Source organism: Tachysurus vachellii, chromosome 10 (genome assembly GCF_030014155.1).
Source record: "Tachysurus vachellii isolate PV-2020 chromosome 10, HZAU_Pvac_v1, whole genome shotgun sequence".
In the NCBI taxonomy this organism is placed as follows: Eukaryota; Metazoa; Chordata; class Actinopteri; order Siluriformes; family Bagridae; genus Tachysurus; species Tachysurus vachellii.
This window is the reverse complement of record NC_083469.1, coordinates 1,894,098-1,917,101: the sequence shown is the minus strand read 5'-3', so window position 1 is coordinate 1,917,101 and position 23,004 is coordinate 1,894,098. Positions and strand designations below refer to the sequence as shown.

The 23,004-nt window shown below is 39.8% G+C and overlaps 1 protein-coding gene across 2 annotated transcripts in view; it reads left to right on the top strand.

Annotated features, from left to right (window-relative positions):
• The window catches only part of crybg1a (crystallin beta-gamma domain containing 1a), an 81,231-nt gene that overhangs the window by 28,701 nt on the left and 29,526 nt on the right, over positions 1-23,004 (top strand). Inside the window, exons 2-3 of one of the 2 annotated variants that reach the window (XM_060880627.1) lie at positions 8,521-8,662; positions 20,983-22,082. In XM_060880627.1, the coding sequence (XP_060736610.1) occupies positions 8,521-8,662; positions 20,983-22,082 (1,242 nt within the window). Of the gene's footprint in view, positions 1-8,520; positions 8,663-17,342; positions 17,616-20,982; positions 22,083-23,004 lie in introns of those variants that run through there. The other variant, XM_060880628.1, reaches the window with a different exon arrangement.

Genomic DNA, 23,004 nt, shown 5'->3' with positions numbered 1-23,004 from the left:
TCTGAGGTCAGTCGAGAGGAGAGCTGGTGTTGCATGAGGAGGCAGGAGGTGGTTTCTATTGTGTATCAAATAGAACTACATTACATTTCTATCATCAGACACTATTCTAGATCAATTCTAAAGTTTCATCCATGAGCTGACTGAATGGTGAGTGTTCCAGTGATCGACAGGGGAGAAAGTGTAAGCCCCGCCCACCCAGAGAACACCACAGAGTTTGCTGGACGATACACTGAACTTTTTTTTTAAGGAAGCATCATTTACTTCCAACTGTAAAGGATCCGAGGCACAAGATTACTTTGTTTGTTCTAAACCATGACCTGGAGCTGGAAGCCTTCTGAAAGGAAACTTAGCGTCAGTGTGTTTTCCCTGAGTTTATAAAACTCCTGAGGTGTGTTCGAGCAGGACAAAGAGTGGCGTGTTACAGGCACATGACGTCTCTGCAGTTTTCCACTCTGTATTCACTCCTTATTAACATCCTGAGCCGTGTCTCTATAATGCCAGCGTGATGTTTCTGTCATATCTGTAACAAAGTTGACTGTATACACTGATGTATTTTAGCATTTATTCTGAAGTCCACAAGGTCTCCTGAGGTCAACTGTGCAATGGTTTAAAACCAAGCCCAAGTGAAGTGCAGAACAAATTCCTTTCTCTTGTGGTTGCAGCGTTTCTCTCTGTGCGGCGGCACAGCAAAGGCTCATATCTGAGAGCGCAAATAGGGAACAGTAAACACACACACACACAGACACACACACACATATACTTAAATACAGGCAGACAAGACTTTAATAAACATGTAGATGGTCAGTAATGTGCTTTTTTCGCTCTCTCTCTCTCTCTCTCTCTCTCTCTCTCTCTCTCTCTCTCTCTCACACACACACACACACACACACACACACATTCACACACACGCACTCTAAACCCAATCAGGAAAATCTGTGTCCACAATTAAATCGTGTTTAAGAAAAATGGCATTTCTTGAAACATGTACAGATTTAATAATAATAATAATAATAATAGATCATTTTATATATATATAAAACACAAATAAATGCACAAAAAGGACAAAAAATAGACATCTGAATTCCTGATGTGTTCTTCTGCTGTTGCTGCTCCTCCACCTCTGGGTTCGACCTCCTGTGCAATTTGAGATGCTTTTCTGCTCATTTCGCTTGTAAACAGTGTTTGTGTGAGAAAATCCCAAGAGATCAGCACGTTCTGAACAACAGAGATCACATTACTCCTCCGCTTTACTTTGCTCTGCTCTGATGTTTTTGATGTGAAGTTTGTGAGCTGTTTCGATGAGCACGAGTACCGGTGTTTCTAATAAATTAGCCAGTGATTCTGGAGTCATGCTAGCTGCTAGATTATCTGTTCTAACATTAAGGAAAAGGTAAAAATTCTGTTTACACTTTTAACATTGTGGTTTATTATTTTGTCCTACAAACGTTATTACTGCACATGAGTCATGGTGAAATAAAGCGCGTTAATCCACAGCTTTTGTTCCAGAGCTCAGATTCTTCCTGTCTGTCATGTTTCACACTGAAGCTCTTCTCAGAGTGAGAGATTCTGTCTCAATCTCAGCAGCAGGTTAAGACAAAGTCCCTGATGATGAGAAAATCTTGAAATAAAGCGTCTTTTGTTCTACGCTCGGCGCCGTGCTGATTTAGCGCTAAAATAACCTGTTAGCGTGGTGAAGATCTTAGCGTGTTACACCACAGCGATGATGAATTCTGGATTCTGATTGGTCAGAAGGAAATCACATGAACAAATCACACGCACGCTTATATGAACATTAATATCAACACACTCTTTCTAACGTGTTGTTGTTGATGTGGTGAAGTTTTCTGTATGGAGGAACACGTTTACGTAACGTTTACCGAAGGAGTCTAAAGTGTCGGTGTTTTGTTTCAGTCAGAATATAAGCTGGTACTTTATTCAGGACGTTTCTCAGGAACGTGACAATCTGTGTTGACAATCTGTATTTAGAGAAATAAAAGTTGGTCTATTTGTCTAACAGGTCAGGACTCAGTATGGAAGGTAATATTGGTATATAGGTATATAGATAATGTGATGTTGACTGTTATGTTGACTCACACATGCTTCCAATAAAAATAATTAGCAAAAAAAAACAGGGAGCGAGTGTTTGTCGCGTTTACAGCTGCTTTAATGTAACCATTACATTAACTGACTGTGTCAGGCATTGAGAGTGACAGTGACGTATTTCGGTCTTTTCTCACGCCCTCCCGCCACACATCGTTTTTCTCACGCGGAAAAACTTTTTGACTATTTATCATATATTTAATATATGATATTAATATATGATATTTGCCGCAGCGCCCAAAATGTATCAGTCCGCACCGCTGTCTCTATGGAACCGGGCAGGAATCAAGTGTGTCTTACTCGAGCCTGACACTTATCAGCCAATCAAAAAAGAGGCTACACAATAGCCAATCAGAAAACAGCACTATTGTATCTGGGTAAGATTTAACGCAACAAACAATGAAAAAAAAAACATATTCATTAGAGAGAATATGTCACATTGTCCTCAATCATGACCCTAAAAATGTCTGGGCTTGTGCTGAACTGTTTTATATGGGAGCAACATTACAAATGATAAAGGAGTCCAAAAAGGCAACAAACACTTACAATAAACACCACCAGTCATAATCTCTCTCTCTCTCTCTCTCTCTCTCTCTCTCTCTCTCACACACACACACAAATTAATAAATGGAAATTAAACAAATACTTAGTATTTGGTTAAATTGCGGTCAGTGAAATGGGGGGGGTTGTTGGTTGCAGGGGGTGGAGATGTCACGTTTGCCTGTCTTCAAAACTTGAGAGCCCTGTATAAGTGAGAAAGGAAAAGAACTTGACACTCCACAACAATTTAATTTAGCTAGAAATGGGTAAAAAAAAATGGGGCGTGTTCAATCATTAAAAAACGTTTTAAGCAACTTTTACTTTTCTGTAACGGCACACAACAAGCATGACATTACTAATAAAAATTTTGTTTGATTTTATTTATATTGCACAAAGAACATTGACTCAAAGAAGCTTTAAAGAAATTTTACAAATTTCAGAAATTCCATGTTATTAATTTCTGAATGTCTTCATTTCAAGAAAAAAGTTTATTTTTTGTGTAACTATTGCTGATGATATTCCACATGTTCCTGAATATTTCAGGATAATTAAAGCGGTTCCGAGTTCAGAACCCTGTGGTACACCATAAAGTATCGAACCTGCTTTAAGACAATTAGCGCTCGCGATTAGTTCGATTATTCATTCATTCATTCATTTTCTACCGCTTATCCGAACTACCTCGGGTCACGGGGAGCCTGTGCCTATCTCAGGCGTCATTGGGCATCAAGGCAGGATACACCCTGGACGGAGTGCCAACCCATCGCAGGGCACACACACACACACACACACACACTCATTCACTCACACAATCACACACTAGGGACAATTTTCCAGAGATGCCAATCAACCTGCCATGCATGTCTTTGGACCGGGGGAGGAAACCGGAGTACCCGGAGGAAACCCCGAGGCACGGGGAGAACATGCAAACTCCACACACACAAGGTGGAGGCAGGAATCGAACCCCGACCCTGGAGGTGTGAGGCAGACGTGCTAACCACTAAGACACCGTGCCCCCCTAGTTCGATTATTAAAATCTAATTTCCTCTTTCTTCTTTAGGAGTATGCTTATGAATTGTTTCCTTGTTCACTCCAGAGTGTGTTAGCTGTGTGTGTTACTCGCGGTGAGTCTACCTCCAGTACAGCAGGCTTTTTAAACCGCTTTATTGTGGCTAATGTAATTAGCTCAAGATTACTGAGGATGGAACGAGCCTGAGGGTAAACGAGGAGTTTTTTTTTTAACTTCATGAAAGATGTTTCGAGATCTTTAGTTACACATAATGGAGTAATAACACACCGTGTGTAAGGATCGATCTCACATCACCGAGTCTTTCCACAAGTTCTTACAGGAATATTAACCTTCACACAGCTCTGAACAAGTAATCTTCTCTTCATTATTTCTTTTTTCCTTTCTTTCTTTCTTTCTTTCTTTCTTTCTACCTGACGTATTGTTTTTCAGGCTGAGGCGACGGAAGTGCCACAGGATTAAGGATTGTTGCCACAAACTGAAAACAGAAGCTGATTATACCACAGGCATCAATTTCATTTTTATTTAGTTTTTTTTCCCCAAGAATTTGGAACGACTTTAGAAAAAAGAAGTCTGCTTTTTTGTCTGTGACCTGTGAGCTTTTTCGCTTTGCATAAATGAAATGTTTTTACTTTGTCTATTAAAATAGATCTATTAAAATAGGATCTTCATAAAAATAAAACATACAAATAAAAAGAGTTGGTAAGTAATAAAACTTACCACGTGCTCAGTGATGCAGTGGGAAGGTGATAAACTTTTTTATACACTTGTGTACTGCATGTTATGTCACTATCGTGTCAGCCAATCATGTGGCAGCTTCACTCCGTGCGTTAAATCACACTGTTACAGGTCAAGAGCTACAGTTAAAGTAACCACAATGTTGTGTAAAACAAAAACCAGCCAGTTATAGAAATACCAGTGAGCAGAAAAGCATCTACAACACATTGAACCTTGATCTGTTTGGTTTTGCTGAGCTGTGCCTTTTTTTTTTACATTGTGTAACATTAGCGTTAAAACCTGGAACTGACCTGGGATTTTATGTTCAGCTGTCACGGGTTCAGACATGTGGGTCAAGCTCCAAATGGACTAGCATGCTAACATTGATAGCATTCTGTCTAAACCAGCATTTTCAAACGTTTGAAATGTCAGAAACATTCTGTGCAGCAGACACAGCAGTACAACATCGTCCACCATTTTAGTTTATACTACAACATTTTTAAGGTAATTTTGTAGGTTAAGTTTTCAAGTTAAATGTTCGGCTTTCATCGGACGCAGTTTTAAATTTAAACCTTGCCTCAGAAGTGGATGATTCTATGTGCCGTGTAGCTAGTTTGAATCTAGCTCCGCCCAATTGTAGGTGGTTCCAGGCTGCAGAGACACAACTGTGACAGTTTATGGCCTTGAGACATTGCTCTAGTTTGTTTAGCTAGTCCGATTAGAACCTTAATGTTTGATGCAGATTCAATCGTAAGGTCTGTGAGAGTTATTTAGACCTGAAATGCTGTTTTTAACGTCTCGATGGGATTTTTGCACCACAGGAGCAGTTAATCTCCTGGAAGTGGGTAGCTTAAATAAACACAGTGTGTTTGCTGACGATTATAGGAGCCGAGCTGTCTGTCTGTGTGTGTGTGTGAGAGAGAGAGAGAGAGAGAGAGAGAGAGAGAGAGAGAGAGAGAAAAAAGAAAGAAAGAGAGAGAGAGAGAGAGAGAGAGAGAGAGAGAGAGAGTTGGCATTGGCATTGGCCTGGGGTCTATGACTCATGAGCTGGAAGAAGACTTAGTCATGCTTCAGGCTTCATTTCTATGCAGACAAGTTGTGTGCATGTGTGTGTTTGTGTGTGTGTGTGTGTGTTTGTATGTGTGTGTGTGTGTGTGTGTATGTGTGTGTATGTGTGTTAATTTATTTTGTTGGTTAGCATTCTGATTTAATATATATTTCTTCAGGTCATATCTATCAGTAGTTTTGTTTGTAGTAGAAAGGTTAAAGGTCATCATAGCGTGTGCACTTATTTAGGAGACCCTACAGGACACTGCACTACACAACCTCATCACGTCTGGGCACCTACAAACCATGTCATTGGCCTTTTCACCCAGCAACACTATGAAATCTTTTCATTATCATTGATTGTTCGACTGTAAAACCAACACAGAGACTTTATGACTTTATAATGTGCTGTAGGGGAACCCTGTAACACACACACACACACACACACACACACAGATCACCCTAGAGAGCATTCCTCCATGTTCTCTCACATGTAGGGGCAACTGAGAGATCATTCCATCATGCTTCCATCACTTCATCTATCAGACAAGCATTATAGAGGACATACGATCTTCATATGAGTCCTGTCAATCAAACTGGCGGTACTTTAGGAGGAGATTTTAGATGTGCAGAAGCAAAAAAATGATAAATTAATGCTATGCATCATCTGGTGATGATAATGAACACAGATTTTTACTTATTTTCCAGAAGATTCTGCGGCGGTCCTATGGCTCGAACTCTATTTAGAATAAATACTGTTAGTTTTTTAAAATTTGATTTTGGATCAACATCATGTATTCTGACAAAACTCCATTCTGCTAGCTAGTTACTGTAGCACGATCGCTAGTTTACGAATCAGCCGACACACTGCGACTAAGCTGTGTGTGTGTGTGTGTGTGTGTGTGTGTGTTTTGTGTTCATGTGTTTTACTGCACTGATGATGAACTAATAATCATATGGAATGAAATCTTCCTGGTCACATGACCTCGCTGACACAACAGGGTGTTTATGTGGCTCACGTACATCTTGTTTTGATTTTAATTTTCAACTAAACCACACATAGAGGTTTGGGTTAACATTTAAAAATCATAATGATCATTATTTTAATAAAAGTTTATTGCATTAATCTCATTTACAGGTTTAAAGCACAGGATCAGGACGTTCGGGAGGTTTAATGATCACAGGAACCGTACGATGTGTGATATTGAGTGTAGATGTAGACGTAAGCCTTTGATAAATAAAAGCCAGAGTTCACTTTTGTCCTGTGGTGTTTAAATACGTCAGTTGAAATGAATAACAGATTAATGAGATCCTCATTCAGATATGTATCTGATCTACAATCTGATCCGACCGGTCGCGTCAACCTGTGTGCGGGAAGTTCCTGAAGCTGTGTGGATGATGAATATGAGTTGCCGTGTTTGAAGACTCGTCATGGCCTGTTTACAGATTTGACACGTTGTTTATCAAACGCGTTTCTGCTTCAGGGGAATAAGATGTGTTACTGGAGTTTTGGTGCCGACTGGAGGAAGTTAATCACAACTGCAGCAGCGGATCATGTTCAAAACCTGAGACTGGACTGAGCTCAGACTGACTGGACTACACTGGGACCAGATTAAGACCAGAATAGGACTGAGACTGGACTGAAATCAGACTGGGACTTGACTGAGACTGGGACTGGACTGAACTGGACTGAGACTGGACTTGGACCAGACTGAGACCAGAATAGGACTGAGATGGGACTGAAATCAGACTGGGACTAGGACTGGACTGGACTGGACTGAGAATGGACAGAAATCGGACTGAGACTGGACTGAGATCAGATTAAGACAGGACTGAGATCAGACTGAGACTGGACTGGACTTGGACCAGACTGAGACCAGAATAGGTCTGAGACAGGACTGAAATCAGACTGGGACTGTGAATGAGACTGGGACCTGGGACTGGGACTGGGACTGGACTGGACTGAACTGAGACTGGGACTGGGACTGGACTGTGACTGGACTGAAATCAGACTGAGACTGGACTGGACTTGGACCAGACTGAGACCAGAATGGGACTTGACATGAAACTGGACTGGACTGGACTGGACTACACCGTAACTTGTGTATTTATGTATGTATATGTGTATATATATATATATATGGGACTGTTTGTTTATTCATCTGAATACTTAAATTAATTGTGCAAAAAATGGGTTGTGTGAATATTTTCTAAAATATCCAATAAAAGAAGCCTTGTTATTTAATGTTTATGTTTGTGATATTATTTTTCCTTGAATACTAAACACAATAAAGCTATACAATCAACTTTTCTGTCTTGGGCTCAAGAAAAGAGGTGTGGCCTCTGTGTGCCAGTCTCAATGAAGGAGGTGTGGCCTCTGTGTGCCAGTCTCAATGAAGGAGGTGTGGCCTCTGTGTGCCAGTCTCAATGAAGGAGGTGTGGCCTCTGTGTGCCAGTCTCAATGAAGGAGGTGTGGCCTCTGTGTGCCAGTCTCAATGAAGGAGGTGTGGCCTCTGTGTGCCAGTCTCAATGAAGGAGGTGTGGCCTCTGTGTGCCAGTCTCAATGAAGGAGGCGTGGCCTCTGTGTGTCAGATTCAAGTGAATGAAAATTAAGAGTCAGTAAATGAATACATTCACTTGAATGATTCATTTAAAAACACAAATAAAACACAGCTAATACTTTAAGCTAGCAGTGTAAATAAAATGTTGATAATGAGCTGATCTCAGTTCAGTAACATATTCCTGTGTTGCTCTTCAGTTTACGTGCAATTGTCCAGACTGTGTCCGTGTTTGAGCTCTGACAGCAGTCAGCAGTATGGACTTCCTGTAGCACTTCCTGTTTTGCTGTGGTTGGATCACACTGCACAGGTCCTGTGTGGAAAAAGTGAAGCAGTTCCTCTCCTCTTTTCTCTCGTCTTTGGAAACTTCTTTTCGTTTTCAACAAGACAGAGTTCTCCTGTTTTATCTGTTGTTTTTTTATTTCATAATTTTGGCTCAAGAATGAAAACAGCCTTGTTTTTTTGGGGGGAGATTGAAATAAACACGTGGCTGTGATTTTGATGCTTTGCTCTTGTGGGTCGTTCCTTCTGCAGGAGCTTCGATCAGATGAGTGTCCAGACGGAGGACTTCACCATGAGCGACGCCTGGTCCATCACGCAGTCAGAGTGCACGTCTGTCATCAGCCTGAACCTGTCTCCCTCTGAGCCTATCTCACCCACACGACGTCACAAGAAGGTGAGACACGTGAGACGAGATAGCGTTCTGTTCACTGCTGAAAACCTCAGGCTTCCACACCGTATGATACACAATGATTACATATCACACATCTGACTGTGTTGAATCAGCTACACTACAAATTAGTACACTTTGATTTTAGTTGCATTTCACCGATAAGCGATCGACTTTACTCGGATTCTGGTGTACGGTTCGTTTACGAATGATGATGACAAAAAAAGAAGGAAGAATATAAAAGTATCAGAGTCACAGCTAAAGCATTGACATTTTTTTTACACACCAGTTTGTCATTTGTTCGATTTAAAATTTAATGTGGCCTAGGGCTTTCGAGCCACATGCACCAAATTCGGATATGTTGTAGACCCTGGTCTGAAGTTTGTTGCTATTACCTTTATAAGCCATCTGAGTACCGGTACTTCCGGTACTGGGTCTCAAAGTGGCCTTTCGAACTATCTACACCAAACTCGGCCAGCTCCTTTAGGGTGATACTCTGAACAAAGTTTTAAATTGGTGTACCAACTGGACTTCCGGTTGTCCCGCAGCCCCGCCCCCAAAATATGCAAAATCAAAAAACTTTTTACAACATGGACATGTGACATATCAAAACACTCAGAACAATGAGGGGAACTTCCTCAGGAGTATTCGGATGACGTCACATGCTTGTCTCCACTTGCCTCCAAATGTTTTGGCACCCTATCTTTCTGTCCACTTGCCTCCAAAAGTAACACTGACCCTTATGTCCACTGGCCTCCAAAAAGCACCGGCCTTTGCGAATACTTGCCTCGTCAAAGCCAACATCAAAGTTTGTCACGACGAACTTTACAAATCTAGTTGTACAATACTACTGTAAATTATTTAATTGGTCAGATCGCTACACCCCTGTTAGCCCTAATATTATACTCTACTATTCGTTTACAAATCGTATTAGATGAGCTGAACATCTTTAATGGATATGAGGTCTATCTGAAGCCCGCCACGTCACCTGATGTCAGGTGGAAGTGAAAATAAGAAGTGGTGGAAGAACGGTATGATCTCTAACATCACATTTTTTCTGCGATTCTTAAGGAAGTAGGAATTTCTTGTTTTCACTTGAACTTTTTTTTATAGGGTAGGAAATAATGACATGCTGAATGGGGGAAGTCGTGGCCTAATGGTTAGAGAGTCTAACTCCTAACCCTAAGGTTGTGGGTTCGAGTCTTGGGCCGGCCGCGACTGAGGTGCCCTTGAGCAAGGCACCGACCCCCCCCAACTGCTCCCCGGCCGCCACAGCATAAATGGCTGCCCACTGCTCCGGGTGTGTGTTCACGATGTGTGTGTGTTCACTGCTGTGTGTGTGCACTTTGGATGGGTTAAATGCAGAGAACGAATTCTGAGTATGGGTCACCGAACTTAGCCGTATGTCACATCACATCACATTTTATACGCTCACTATCCACTTTATTAGGAACAGTCATGTGGCAGCAGCAGTACACTTTATCATACAGGAGCTTAATGTCAATGTTATATCAGACGAAACATCAGAACTAAACATCAGAATGAAGAAAGTCTGATCTCTGTGACCTTAACTGTGGGCCAGACTGAGTATTGCAGAAACTGTCTCTAGAGTTTATATAGAATGGTGGTGATTCTGTGAGCGGAGGATCTGCAGAGAGGGAGAGATCAGAGTAGACAGAAAGGAAGCAGACAAAACCTCTAACGCCAGGTAGACAAGCTATAACTACAGAAGACCACACCGGGCTCCTCTCATGTCAGATAAGAACAGGATGAAGATTTTCCAGTCTTTGTGTGTACAGTTTGAGTATGTCTGTGCTCACAAGAGCCTCAGATTCCTGCTCTTGGCTGACAAGAAAGGAACCTCATGTGGTCCTCTGCTGTTGTAGCTCATCCACCTCATGGTTTGATGTTCTGTTTCTTCTGTTCCTATTAAAATGGACAACGAGTCTATAGTGCAGACCATTTGGGATGCTCTTAGATGCTCTGCATTAGTTGACACTTTTAAGGTAGATTATTTTAGATGTTGTATTCCTACAAAGTGAAATATATTAACTTTGTTTAGACTTGTTGATTACAATACTTTTGTAGTGTATGTGTGTGTGTGTGTACATACATATTATATTATATTATATATTATATTATAATATTACACAAACGCGATATGTCATGACGATTATTGCTGCTTAAAGGTGGGGTCTCCGATGTTTGAAAGCCAATGTTGACATTTGAACTCACCAAAACAAACACGCCCCTAACCCAAACGGGTCCCACCCCTGTATCGATAGCTCCGCCCACACATACGTACGTAACCCAGGCAACTAACGGAAAGAAATGTGACTTTATCATAGCTGAAGGGAAGAACAATACGATTGTAGATAAACAAACAAGTAAAAATGACACACAAACATAATCATGTAAAGGACAAAGACATATATTAGTTCTGTGTAACAAAACAAAACCAACGTTACTCACCTATCGAGAAGGAAAAAAAGCGCCTCGGCGTCTTAAGTAAAGTTGGTCACATATTCACAGATTGGAGTTTCCCGAGTCAATAACTCCTGAGCTAAACACTGTTACTACACAAAACACGGTTGTAGCTGCGTCTCTACATTACTACGATAGAAAAGAGGTGTTATTTGTGTAGTAACAGCGTTTAGCTCAGGAGTTATTGACTCAGGAAACTCCAATCTGTGAATATGTGACCAACTTCCTGCTCCTTCAGTTCTCTCCAGCGCTGGAAAGCTGATCCTATATTAACACGTCCTACTTCTTACCTTATCGTAAGTCTTTCTTCTCTTTCTTTCTTTGTTTTTATCCTCCATGTCAATGTTAAAACCGCTTTCTGCTAATGTCACACATGCGCACTGAACACTCTCTCCACCCATATTGACAAGACACGCCCCTTTCTGCTCATTGGCTACACGTTTGTTTTGTTTTTTGTTTAGTTTGTCGGCCCGACGCAGTTTTCTGAAGCGTTTCTCAACCAACGGAGACCTCACCTTTAATTATATTATATTAATATTAGCAGATCTTCTGTTTAACATGATAATGAACCAGTTATTGTTAAAGAGCAGGATAAAGAGCAGGATAAAGAGCAGGATAAAGAGCAGGATGAAGCAAAAAAGTGAAGATGAATGAGAGCCTGATCTGAATCTCACCTCTACTAGGTGAGATAAAGAGAAATAAATAAACTTACATGATTGTTGTGATCTTGGGTAAAGTTTTGACATTTAAACGTGTGTAAAATGCTAAAAGGTCAAAACAAAAAGATGCTGTCCTGTCGTGTTAATTAAGAGCTTGGTGTGTTAAGTATCGAGATTCACGCATTTGTTTCAATCCATCGTTCATTCATTTTTATTTGGAGGGAAATAAATAATTCTTCTGAGGTTTTTCCACTGTTTGACTTCAGCACATCTGATTTAAATATCATTTTAATATTATTTTAATATCCTGCTGCTTGGTTAGTAAAGCAAATATTTTATTGCCAAGTCAAATGTTCAGATGTTAGATAATTGTCTGAGCTGAAATTTGCAAATCAGCAGAAACAGGAAGCTTAAATCCTGCTTTAATCCGTCTGAAAGAACTCAAATAATCCTTAACGTACAGTTTTATCCTGTTTACTGGATCATTTCAGATCTACAGCCATTTTCAATCTGATCAAAGTTTAATTCAGAGCTGAATCGGATCAGTCGAGATGTTTACACGAAGGCTTTTAAATCCGTTCGAGCTCTCGGACAGATTATTTGTTTTGCACGTTAGACTCAAACGCACAATCGACTTAAGAATGGCTGAAAAAATTCAATCGTTATTTGACTCGACTCTTAATAAAGAATCGACTCATTACCATTAAAAAAAACTTTCATTATAAACAGTATTAAACATTTTCAGTCACGTGTTCTCGAATAATGAGACGTTTTACACACATTTTAAGCAAAAGGTCAAAGTGAATATCTGAGATGGTCAATAATGTGCTTGTAGGTTTAAAACGTGTCGTCTGGAGCAGGAATGTTCAGTAAACCCTTCCAGGACAGTCAGTGTGTTCTCTGGTTTATCTGATAAATCAGGAACGTCTGACTTTCCCTTTCTCGTACTGATGGATCTTATGACGGCTTTGACAGAAAAGCAGACTGGTGTTTGAATGAATGTCTACTTTTTTTCTCTAACACTCTTCTGCTGCTTCTCGAGAATCGTCCCGAAGAACAGACTCACTATTGTGTGTTAAGTGCTGAACACTACACTGGGGTGTGTTTTTATAGGTTTTTATGCCTCCTTCTACTTCTAGAGAACAAAATGCCATCCAGATGGAGAACAAGAGCAAAAGAGTGATTCATCAGAGTGAAATATTCTTCATCTGAACTCTCCACTGTTCTGTTTTTGACACATCTGATAGTCTGGATTAGTTCATCATTATCATGGTGTGGTTTCTTTCTTTCTCTCTGTCTTCTTTCTTTCTTTCTTTCTTTCTTTCTTTCTCTATGTCTTCTTTCTTTCTTTCTTTCTTTCTTTCTTTCTTTCTTTCTTTCTTTCTTTTTCTTTCTTTCTTTCTTTCTCTCTGTCTTTTTTCTTTCTTTCTTTCTTTCTTTCTTTCTTTCTTTCTTTCTTTCTTTCCTTTTCTTTCTTTCTTTCCTTTTCTTTTCTTTATTAACATCCAGCATGTAAAATAAGTTTCTGTCTCTTCATGGTACACTTTATTCTTCTCTCTGACCATTTTTAATCTCTTTTCTAAGTCTTCTAATCTTATTGTTAAGATATTTTCACACAAACCATTTAAACAGAACCTCGATCCTTTCTTTAGGAACACTAGAAAAAGATTCGACTCTGAATCGACTCGGAAGCCTTTTTAATAATTGACGTTTTACATACAGTACGAGTCTGTTATGTCCTGCAGTTTCCTAAGACGGCCACTAGGCGGCAGCAGAGCCTGATTATTCACATGAATAACTTTCTAAAGTGGACAGAAGAGTATTTTTGTACTTTTTATGAGATGGACGATCTGAAGACAATGAAGATGACACTTCTTTACACTACAACAGTGGATCAGTGGTCATTTTTTATAGAGTCATTAGTTTTTATTATGCACATTTTATTCATGCCTTATTATTCAGACGTCCAGACTCAGTATCAGTGTATTAATCAGTATCAGTGTATTAATTAGTATCAGTGTATTAATCAGTATCAGTGTATTAATTAGTATCAGTGTATTAATCATTATCAGTGTATTAATCAGTATCAGTGTATTAATCAGTATCAGTGTATTAATCAGTATCAGTGTATTCATTAGTATCAGTGTATTAATCAGTATCAGTGTATTAATCAGTATCAGTGTATTCATTAGTATCAGTGTATTAATCAGTATCAGTGTATTAATCAGTATCAGTGTATTAATCAGTATCAGTGTATTAATCAGTATCAGTGTATTAATCAGTATCAGTGTATTAATCAGTATTGTAAACACAGAAATGTTGAATTCTGGTCAGTTAGTTAGCATGTGCTTTAAAACATATCTTATAACATATTATATCAACGCACTTGTTATAATACATTATAGTTTCTATAGCAACAGCTCGTTCACAGGGATGCGTACATCAATAACAAACAGATTGAGAATTTTATTTAATGTAATAAGAATAAAATTGTTTAACGTCGATAAAGGAAGGAGTCTTTAGCGTCAGAGATGAAGCTGTGAGACAGACTGTGATGAGAAGAAAGAGGAAGGTTCGTGTTTATAGCTGCTAGAACGTCAGTGAGAACATGAACCAAGTCGATTTCCTCAACGTTAAAAGGTAGAAAATCATGAGATGTGTCAGAGGAATGAAAGATTTGAGGATGTGATGATGTGGATATAAATATAAGCAGCTTCACACTGGTGACCGGGACTCTGTGGTGGTGCTTGTTTTCCTTTAACAACACGACACACCGCATGCTTTATTATGTCTCGGTTGTGTAATGGTGTAAATGAGTAGCCAGGTTAACGCTAGTGAGCGGGTGGGAACTGGTAATGGACACCGTTTATCACACTAGTATATTAAACAATTTAGATTTTGAAGCAGTGTTAATGAGTTACTTTTTAATCTTAATGTAAGAAGGGGAACACGGCTGAAATGTGCTTCTTAATAAATGAAGACAATTACTGATTATAACTGCACACAGTGTTGAACGTGTGTGTGTGTGTGTGTGTGTGTGTGTGTGTCATTTCATGTTTGTGTTAATGACTGATCATGTCAACACCTCTCTCATTACAGCGTTGGCCAAATAGAAAGATTAACCCCTTATTAACCCTCCCTGAATAATCTCCACCTTCCCCTGATGATGAGTCGCTCACTACGTCACGCCTCCCTGCTGCGTTACCATGAGACGTGTTTAAACCGGATACCCAACATAGCAGTGTTCTGTTACAGACAACCTGCTCTGTGTGTGTGTGTGTGTGTGTGTGTGTGTGTGTGTGTGTGTGTTGATGGCAGGATAGAAAAAAATGACTGGAATTATAAGCATGAAGCAAAAGCATGACTCTTCATCTAATTTCATTTTAATCAAGTTGTACATACAGATCTGTCTCTCTTTCTTTTTGTGTGTGTGTGTGTGTGTGTGTACGTGTGCACATGCGTGTGTGTTTCTAGGCATAGAGATAAGCAGTAATTTGATTTAACATTTCTGCTGCAAAATTTGCCAAATATCAAAGACTAAATTATGTCTTGTGTCTAAGTGTGTCTGTGTTCGTCTGTGTGTTTGTGTGGGTTTTGTCTCCGTTTCTCTGTGTTTAGTTTATTTCTGCTCAGGAAATGTTCAGTTCCTCGACACTGCACCGCTTCACTTCGAGTCATATGGAAATAGTGGGAAAAGTTACGTTACTATGGAAACACAAGTCATGATTTTCCATAACTGAGCTGTGTTTAAGAAAATAACACAAATTAACCGTCTAGTCGAGTAACTGTATGTGTAAATGTCCTGTGTGACGCTCTGAGTCGCGCACGTGTGTGTGTGTGTGTGTGTGTGTGTGTGTGTGTGTGTGATCCTGTAGTTGTTTAACATGTGTTGATGTAAATATCAGGAAATTAAAGCTGGATTTCTGATCCATCGCCTCATTTCATCTCCCGCTGCACTTCTGGTTAGATGCCAAACTACATTTCGTTGCCTCTAATCTAATCTAAAATAATCTGATCTAATCTAATCTAATCTTTTAACCTTAAACCTACATATTATCAGTCTAATGTGAATATTCTAGACTTATCCTTGCAGTGCAAAAATATTTAGAAAGGTCTCATAAACCATAAACACTCCAAGATAAATAAACAGATGAAAAAATGTATAAAGAAATAAATGTAAAGTCTAAATGCTGGGACATTTTTGAGAAAAAACATTTTGGGACGTGTTGTTACCTGCACACACGCACGCACGCACACACACACGCACGCACACACACACGCACACACACTCACACACACACACTCTCTCTCTCTCTCTCTCACACACACACACACACGCACACACACGCACACACACTCACACACACACACACGCACACACACTCACACACACACTCTCTCTCTCTCTCTCACACACACACACACGCACACACACTCACACACGCACACACACACACACACACACACACTCACACACACTCACACACACACACACACACTCTCTCTCTCTCTCTCACACACACACAAACTCACTCACACACACACACACACACACACACTCTCTCTCTCTCTCTCTCTCTCTCACACACACACACACTCACACACTCACACACACATTCTCACACACACACTCACACACACTCTCTCACGCACACTCACACACACAGACACACACATTCTCACACACACACACTCACACACACTCTCTCACGCACACACACACACACACGCACACTCACACACACACTCACACACACACTCGCACGCACACACACACACACTCACTCGCATGCTCTCACACACACACACACACACACACACACACACACACAGAGTAAGAGTTCCCTCCTGTTCAGGGTGGTGGATCCAGAGTTTTTATACATCCTGAATAGTGTAAATAAAACACTGATCAATATAAAGAAAACACTACATGGAGAAGTAAATAATAAATACGCAATAAACTTGTAAACAAAATTGTAAAACAATTCTAAAAATGTTTATGCAAATATTCAGGTTCAAGACACAGCAATATGAAAATATAATAACAATAATAATAATAATAATAATAATAATAATAATAATAGGTGTGCAGAAAATGTTGAGGAAACTTCACAGGACAGAAACAAATAATAAAAACTATCAACATAACAGTGATAAACAGAGACGCACTAAATGTGCACTTAACGCACTAAACGCACTAAACCCAGATGCTGTGCAGAAAGTCTGGTGTTGGTGTTGGGCGTAAACCTGCAGGTAAAATAAAGCCCAGACTTCAATCCCAACATTCAGCTGAATAAATCCAGTACAGTTTTGATCTCTCTTTCATCTGGTCAGGGTTGTTTTAGAAGTATTGAGAGAGAGAGTGAGTTGAGTGTGTGTATGTGTGTGTGTGTGTGTGTATGTGTGTGTGTGTATGTGTGTGTGTGAGGGCGTTTAGGGCGTGGTTGTTAAGCCCAAGGCCGCCTTCGTGAACTAAAACACCTTTGCAGTGCCTGATGACTCATTCCTGTTTGAGTTTGTCACTGAGTTGCGTAAAGGCTGAAGAGGGTTTGTGTGTGTGTGTGTGTGTGTGTGTGTGTGTGTGTGTGTGTGTATGCATTTACAGCGTACTCACGCAACTTTTTTTCACTCTGTCAGTCTCTGTGCTGAATCTCGGGACTGAATGCAGTCGTGTGTTTTCATTTTTTTTCCTTTCTGCTGGAGAATGAAGAGCCGTTTCAGTCTCTCGTTCTTTTCTGAGCAGATCTGAAGATCTGAGCTACAGCTAGCGTAGCGACTCAACCCTGCGTCCTTCACAGTGGGATTAATTAAACATGGTGAGTTTCATTCAGCGAGGAACTTCTCATCGCTGTCTCCTATAGCACTTTATTTATTATTCATGCGGTGGAGCAGCTTCACCGACTTACACAGAAATAACAGGACAAATAAACAGAGAAATGATTCTCTTTTCTGTTCAACATCACTGTGGTGTTCCGATATTTTTATTTAAAGCCTCAGTTCGGTTGTGAGGATCGTTATGCAGACTTTAAACTTCTTTATCCTGACTATAAACATTCAGGGTGTGACAGCAAACATTCCTGACATTACACGAATAAACGTAAAGCCTCTGAGAAATTTCTCCTTCTTTAAGTTAAAAGACTTTCGAAAATAATATCGTTTTAACCGTCACGTTAGTTACGGATACATGAATGTGTTATTTACAGTCAGTTATAAATGCTGGAAGTGAAGGATTCTTGTTAGTACGTTTAATTTTACATAAACACGTAATGCGAAGTTACCTGGTTAGAGACGACGAGTTAAAGTAGATGTTTGAGGATTGATTTTTTTTGTTATTGTTGTCTTGCGGCACAGAGACAGATAGCGCTGTAATATAACGTGTGTGAAATCTACAGTAAAAATAAGGAAATGAGATTTTAAATAAAATCTGAAAAATATATATTTTTTTAATTCCAGAAAAGCGAGAAAAAATTCCAGAAAGCGAGTTTAAATACATGCTTTATACATGTTTATATTTTATTTAAAAAATCTTTTTTAAAAATAAGTAAAGTAAATAAAAAAGTTTATAAAGTGATTTAAAACTTTCTTAAAACTTTCTACAATTTCATATAAAACACTGTGTATAATAGAAACATGGCCAGAGTTAATGTTTTATGAGAAGAACCTTTAATACATGAGCAGTGGGTGAGGCAGAAGTCGTCATTTTTGCCTGCTTGGTCACCGTTTTTGAACCGTCCAATCAGATTTGAGAAGGAATTATACTCAGGTATAAAATAGGGCAAAATAAATCTACAGCTTTTAGTATGTTAATTATAATAAATACGTGTTTATTTATTTATTTATTTTTTTAATGTTATCAGAAAAAAAAATAGGTTTTTATTTTGAATTCATCTATAAGTGAGCCTCTTAAAAACTGTAATATTGTTATAAGTATAAGTGATAAACCGTATTAAATCGTTTTACTTCACCTTTTTGCTCATTATTGTAAATATAAATACATAAAGAAAGCGTCGTTGCAGGTCATAACGACAACGTGTTGAATATCAGTGCATTTGTGACATAAAGGTGGAAAAATAACAACATGGACGCCTCCGTATTCACACGTTAGCAACACGTTTTCACGTATTCACACATTTATAAATCTCAGAACAAATCAGTGTTATAGAGTTGACATGAATGTGGCTGTGTGTTAAAGCTAAAATTCACACTTTAACAGTTCTGATTAATTCTCATCTTATCAGCTGCCGTGTTGATTTGATGTCAAACCCAGAACAGAATTTGAGCTCACAGATTTAACGACTGCTCTAAATCGATGAACAGGAATTTCAGGTTAAAGCTGTAGTTGCTTTCACTTATAGAATGAAAACGTTAGCAAAACTAGCCAATAAATATCCCTGATCGCTGGATTTTAACCAGCATCCTACAACAGGAGCAAAATAATAACCTACATAAGGTTTTTTTTTTTTAATAATGTAAATAAATTAAATAAAACTGTAAACTGATCTTGTTTGACATTTAGGTTTTATTTTTAAAGTGAAAGTTTTAAAGTAGTTTAATATGTAAAGAATATTTACATATTAAATATTTAAATGTGTTTTTTGTATTTAACAATAAACTAAAATCTTTTCTATTTTTCTGTGAACGCATAAAAATGGTAAAATAATACATTTTAGTTTACAAAGCAAACTTTATGAAATAAACAAAATGATCAGAAGGAATTTGAACTTAAACAGAAACGTGTATGAATTTTAAATGTGCAAGTAAATGTACAAATACCAGTTTAACTTATTTGGACAAAAAAAAAACAAAAAAAAAAACGTTTGTTTTATTTCAACAAATTTTGGTTAATAAAAAACAAAACTTCACGCTTTCTGTCCTGGAATGTCACGTGCGTCACCGAGGGGGCGCGTGTACAGCTCGTTTTCGCCTGCGCGGTCACCCGAGAGAGAGAGAGAGAGAGAGAGAGAGAGAGAGAGAGACACACACACAGAGAGAGACACACAGAGAGACACACACAGAGAGACAGAGAGAGTAAATGATAATCAGCACAGCTGCAGTCAGGTAAACTCTGCTTTCACAACTCCGATTATAATAATATAAAGTTCTTAAACTCAGTCGTGTGTGTGTGAGTGTGTGTGTGTGTGTGTGTGTGTGTGTGTGTGTGTGTATGTGTGTGTATGTGTGGGGGGGACAGAGTGTGTGCGTGGGTGGGTGTGTGTGTGTGGGGGGGGCAGTGTGTGTGTATGTGTGTGGGGGGCTGTGTATGGGGGGGGGGAAGTGTGTGTTGGGTGTGTGTGTGTGCGGGGCAGTGTGTGCGCGCGCCAGCGTGGCGTTATTCTGTACGTTTATAATAACGGCGCTTTGATGTAAAAACCTGAAAGTCAGTTTATTGTTATTGATTCCTGCAGAATATTTTACTTGTGAGTGGAAAAGAAACGAGACAGATTTCGAGTTTCTGACGCGGTATAAAGTGTAAATCAGCTGTAAATGTGTTTGAAGGAAAGTTTTTTCTTTTCATTTGTAACATAAAAACAAACAAAAAAATGAAACCTGAACTTGGGCTAATAAACACTATGTAAATGAGCAGAAACAACAACAGTATTGTACTTTATTATTATACAGTTTCATTTATTTATTCCCAGGTTTCACTCCTTCACACCTGATGAAGTGCTTTTGTGGAAAATGTCTGCATTCGTTTCTCGTCGTTGTAAAGTTAACAACACTGTGTTTATTTTACACGTCGTATTGTGTGTGTGAAAAAAAATAAAAATCTTGCACTGCTTTTGAAGTCAAAGCCGTTAGAAGACGTTACATTTGCATAATAGCCTGGAATAACTCATTAATTCAGAAGAAAGCAATAACAATATGTACAATTTGCTTATTCGCATAAATCGGGATCTTTGAGAGTTCGATCGGAATAATATCGATCTTTTTAACAGTTTGAATAAAAAAAAATCACCAACGGAAAGAAACATGAAAGAAAGAAAAGTTCTTAAATGGTCCTTGTTAATAGAGACAGTTTATTAACGAGGCTTGTAGTAAAGTTCATGTTGTTTATCCTTTAACCAGCTGGTAAATACGTCTCAGCCGTTGTTGCGATGGCAGTGAAATGCACGGGACGTTTATCAAGTTTGATACTTAAAAGAAATTTTTCTAATCATGTTTGTTTGTCTTTTGGTTTGAAAGAATTCTGAGGAAAAAGGTGTCGGTGTGCTGAACCGGGTTGCCAGTTTCATCCTGAGGAGGCGGCGGAGCAGGTCGTCGTCAGATGGGACGGAGGAAAACGTGTCGCCTCTTTCGAGCCCCAGCAGTTCTACAGGATTGAGGCAGGCATCCACGGAGGGCGAAGAGGTCGAGCAGGGTTTCTTCACCGATAAAAGGAGCCCGAGTGTACAGAGCGTGGCCTCCATCGTCGCAGACGGAGGCGACCTTCCGTTTGCGGATAGCGACAGCAGCGGCAGTGTGAGGAACTTAGCAGTGACGACGAAGAGCAAAGAAGAAAAGGGGACGGAGCTGCTGGTGGCAGAGGCCAGCAGGAAACTCCGGGTGTTTCTGGAGGAGATCAGTGTCACAGACGAAGGACCGGAGAAACAAAAGAAGACGGTTAAGCAATGCACAGAAATTACGATAAAGGACAACTCCGAACCTAAATCACCAGACGTTAAAAAGACAGTTTTGAAACCGGTCGTGGGAGGAACAGGGAATTACAGCGCTCTCACTGGGGTGACGCTGAGCTCTCAGTGCAGGATCGAGTCCAGTTCTTCAGATCCAGGCGGCACCGAAGACATGGGGAAGAAAACGTCGGGCCGGAGAAGATCACGCAAGCTGAGCAGTGGCTCTCAGGACCTAGCAAGCCCTCCAAAGCCCTTGTCCCCTGAGGCGGAGAACGAGGCCGCTGTAGCCTCACCCTCACCTCTGCAGATACACAAAGCCATGTGGGTGGAAACGCACCTAGAGGAGGAAGGGAGTGAGAGCAGTTCTCTCGGTCAGGTCACGCCCGTTCAACAAAGCCCCGTGCTGGGTCTCAGAGCTGCACTCGTCGTTCAAGAAGCACAGGATTCGGGGTCGGATTCGTCCGTCTATCAGGACGCCGTGGAGGTAAAGACAGACGAGGAACCATTAACAAAGGCTGAGAAACGGAGGAGCGTCAAACTTTCCACCAGTGAGAAGTTCTTTGCCAAGAGAGTGTGGCTAAACTCACAGTCAAGCTTGGAGGGAGAACAAGACGACACGAGCAAAAACGCAGATGAAAATAATCAAAGCAAGCAGAAATCCGAAGTCAGAATGTAAGTCATGGCTATAAATCGTGTGTCTGTGTGTTTGTGTGAGGTTGTGCGTGCAAAAATACCTTTGTTTTCTGTGATCTAAATGAGAACTCGGCTTGTAACATGATCTCCTTTTTCCCATGAATTTCTATACAGTATGAGCAGAGAACAATTAGGTTCCACGGCTTTTCAGAAGACCCGTGCAAAAGCAACAGTTCCTTCATGCAACAAATCCATTCACATCAGAATAGCGTGGACCTTATTAATGATTGTGCAGGCTCAGGATTTTACTATTTAAAAAAAAAAGTGTTGAATCGTTGAGGGATGATAATCGAGTCGTGTTTGTGCGTCTTCCTTCATCACGAGTGAAGGTTTCTACAGCAGTGTGATCATTATTGCAAAATCTCCATCGACTTTGTGCATTTAGAGTTGCGTGCGAGAGAGATTTGGTTCCGGAGACAGAGAGACGTGGATATTAGGACTTAATGCTTAATGATTTTTTTTCCCTAATTGATTTGCTCTGTGTGACTCACCAACAGTTATTACACAGTGACTGTAAACCGTGGCATTCATGACATGTTTAAACGTGTTTAATCTGAATTGTTATTAGCATGCAGTCGTAGTCTTTGCATGTGTATTTTTTTTTTTTTTTTTAAAGTTATAGCCGACATTCGTTCTATGCCGCCGTGATTAGTGAGTCGACGGAAAGCACTAGAAAGACACTCGGACGCTCGGTCACGTCATGAAGCTGTAGGCTAAAGTATGTGGTGTTGTGGAATGTCTTGTTAAGCCTGAGATGAGTCATTTATTACTACAGTTGCTTTGTTTTCTGTTTAGAGAACACTGGGTTGTTGCTCGGGACTATAATTAGGGATTTTGTGGACAGCTTCGAACAAAGGATTTGGGTATAATCAGATTTGCATTTGAAGACGATAATTATACT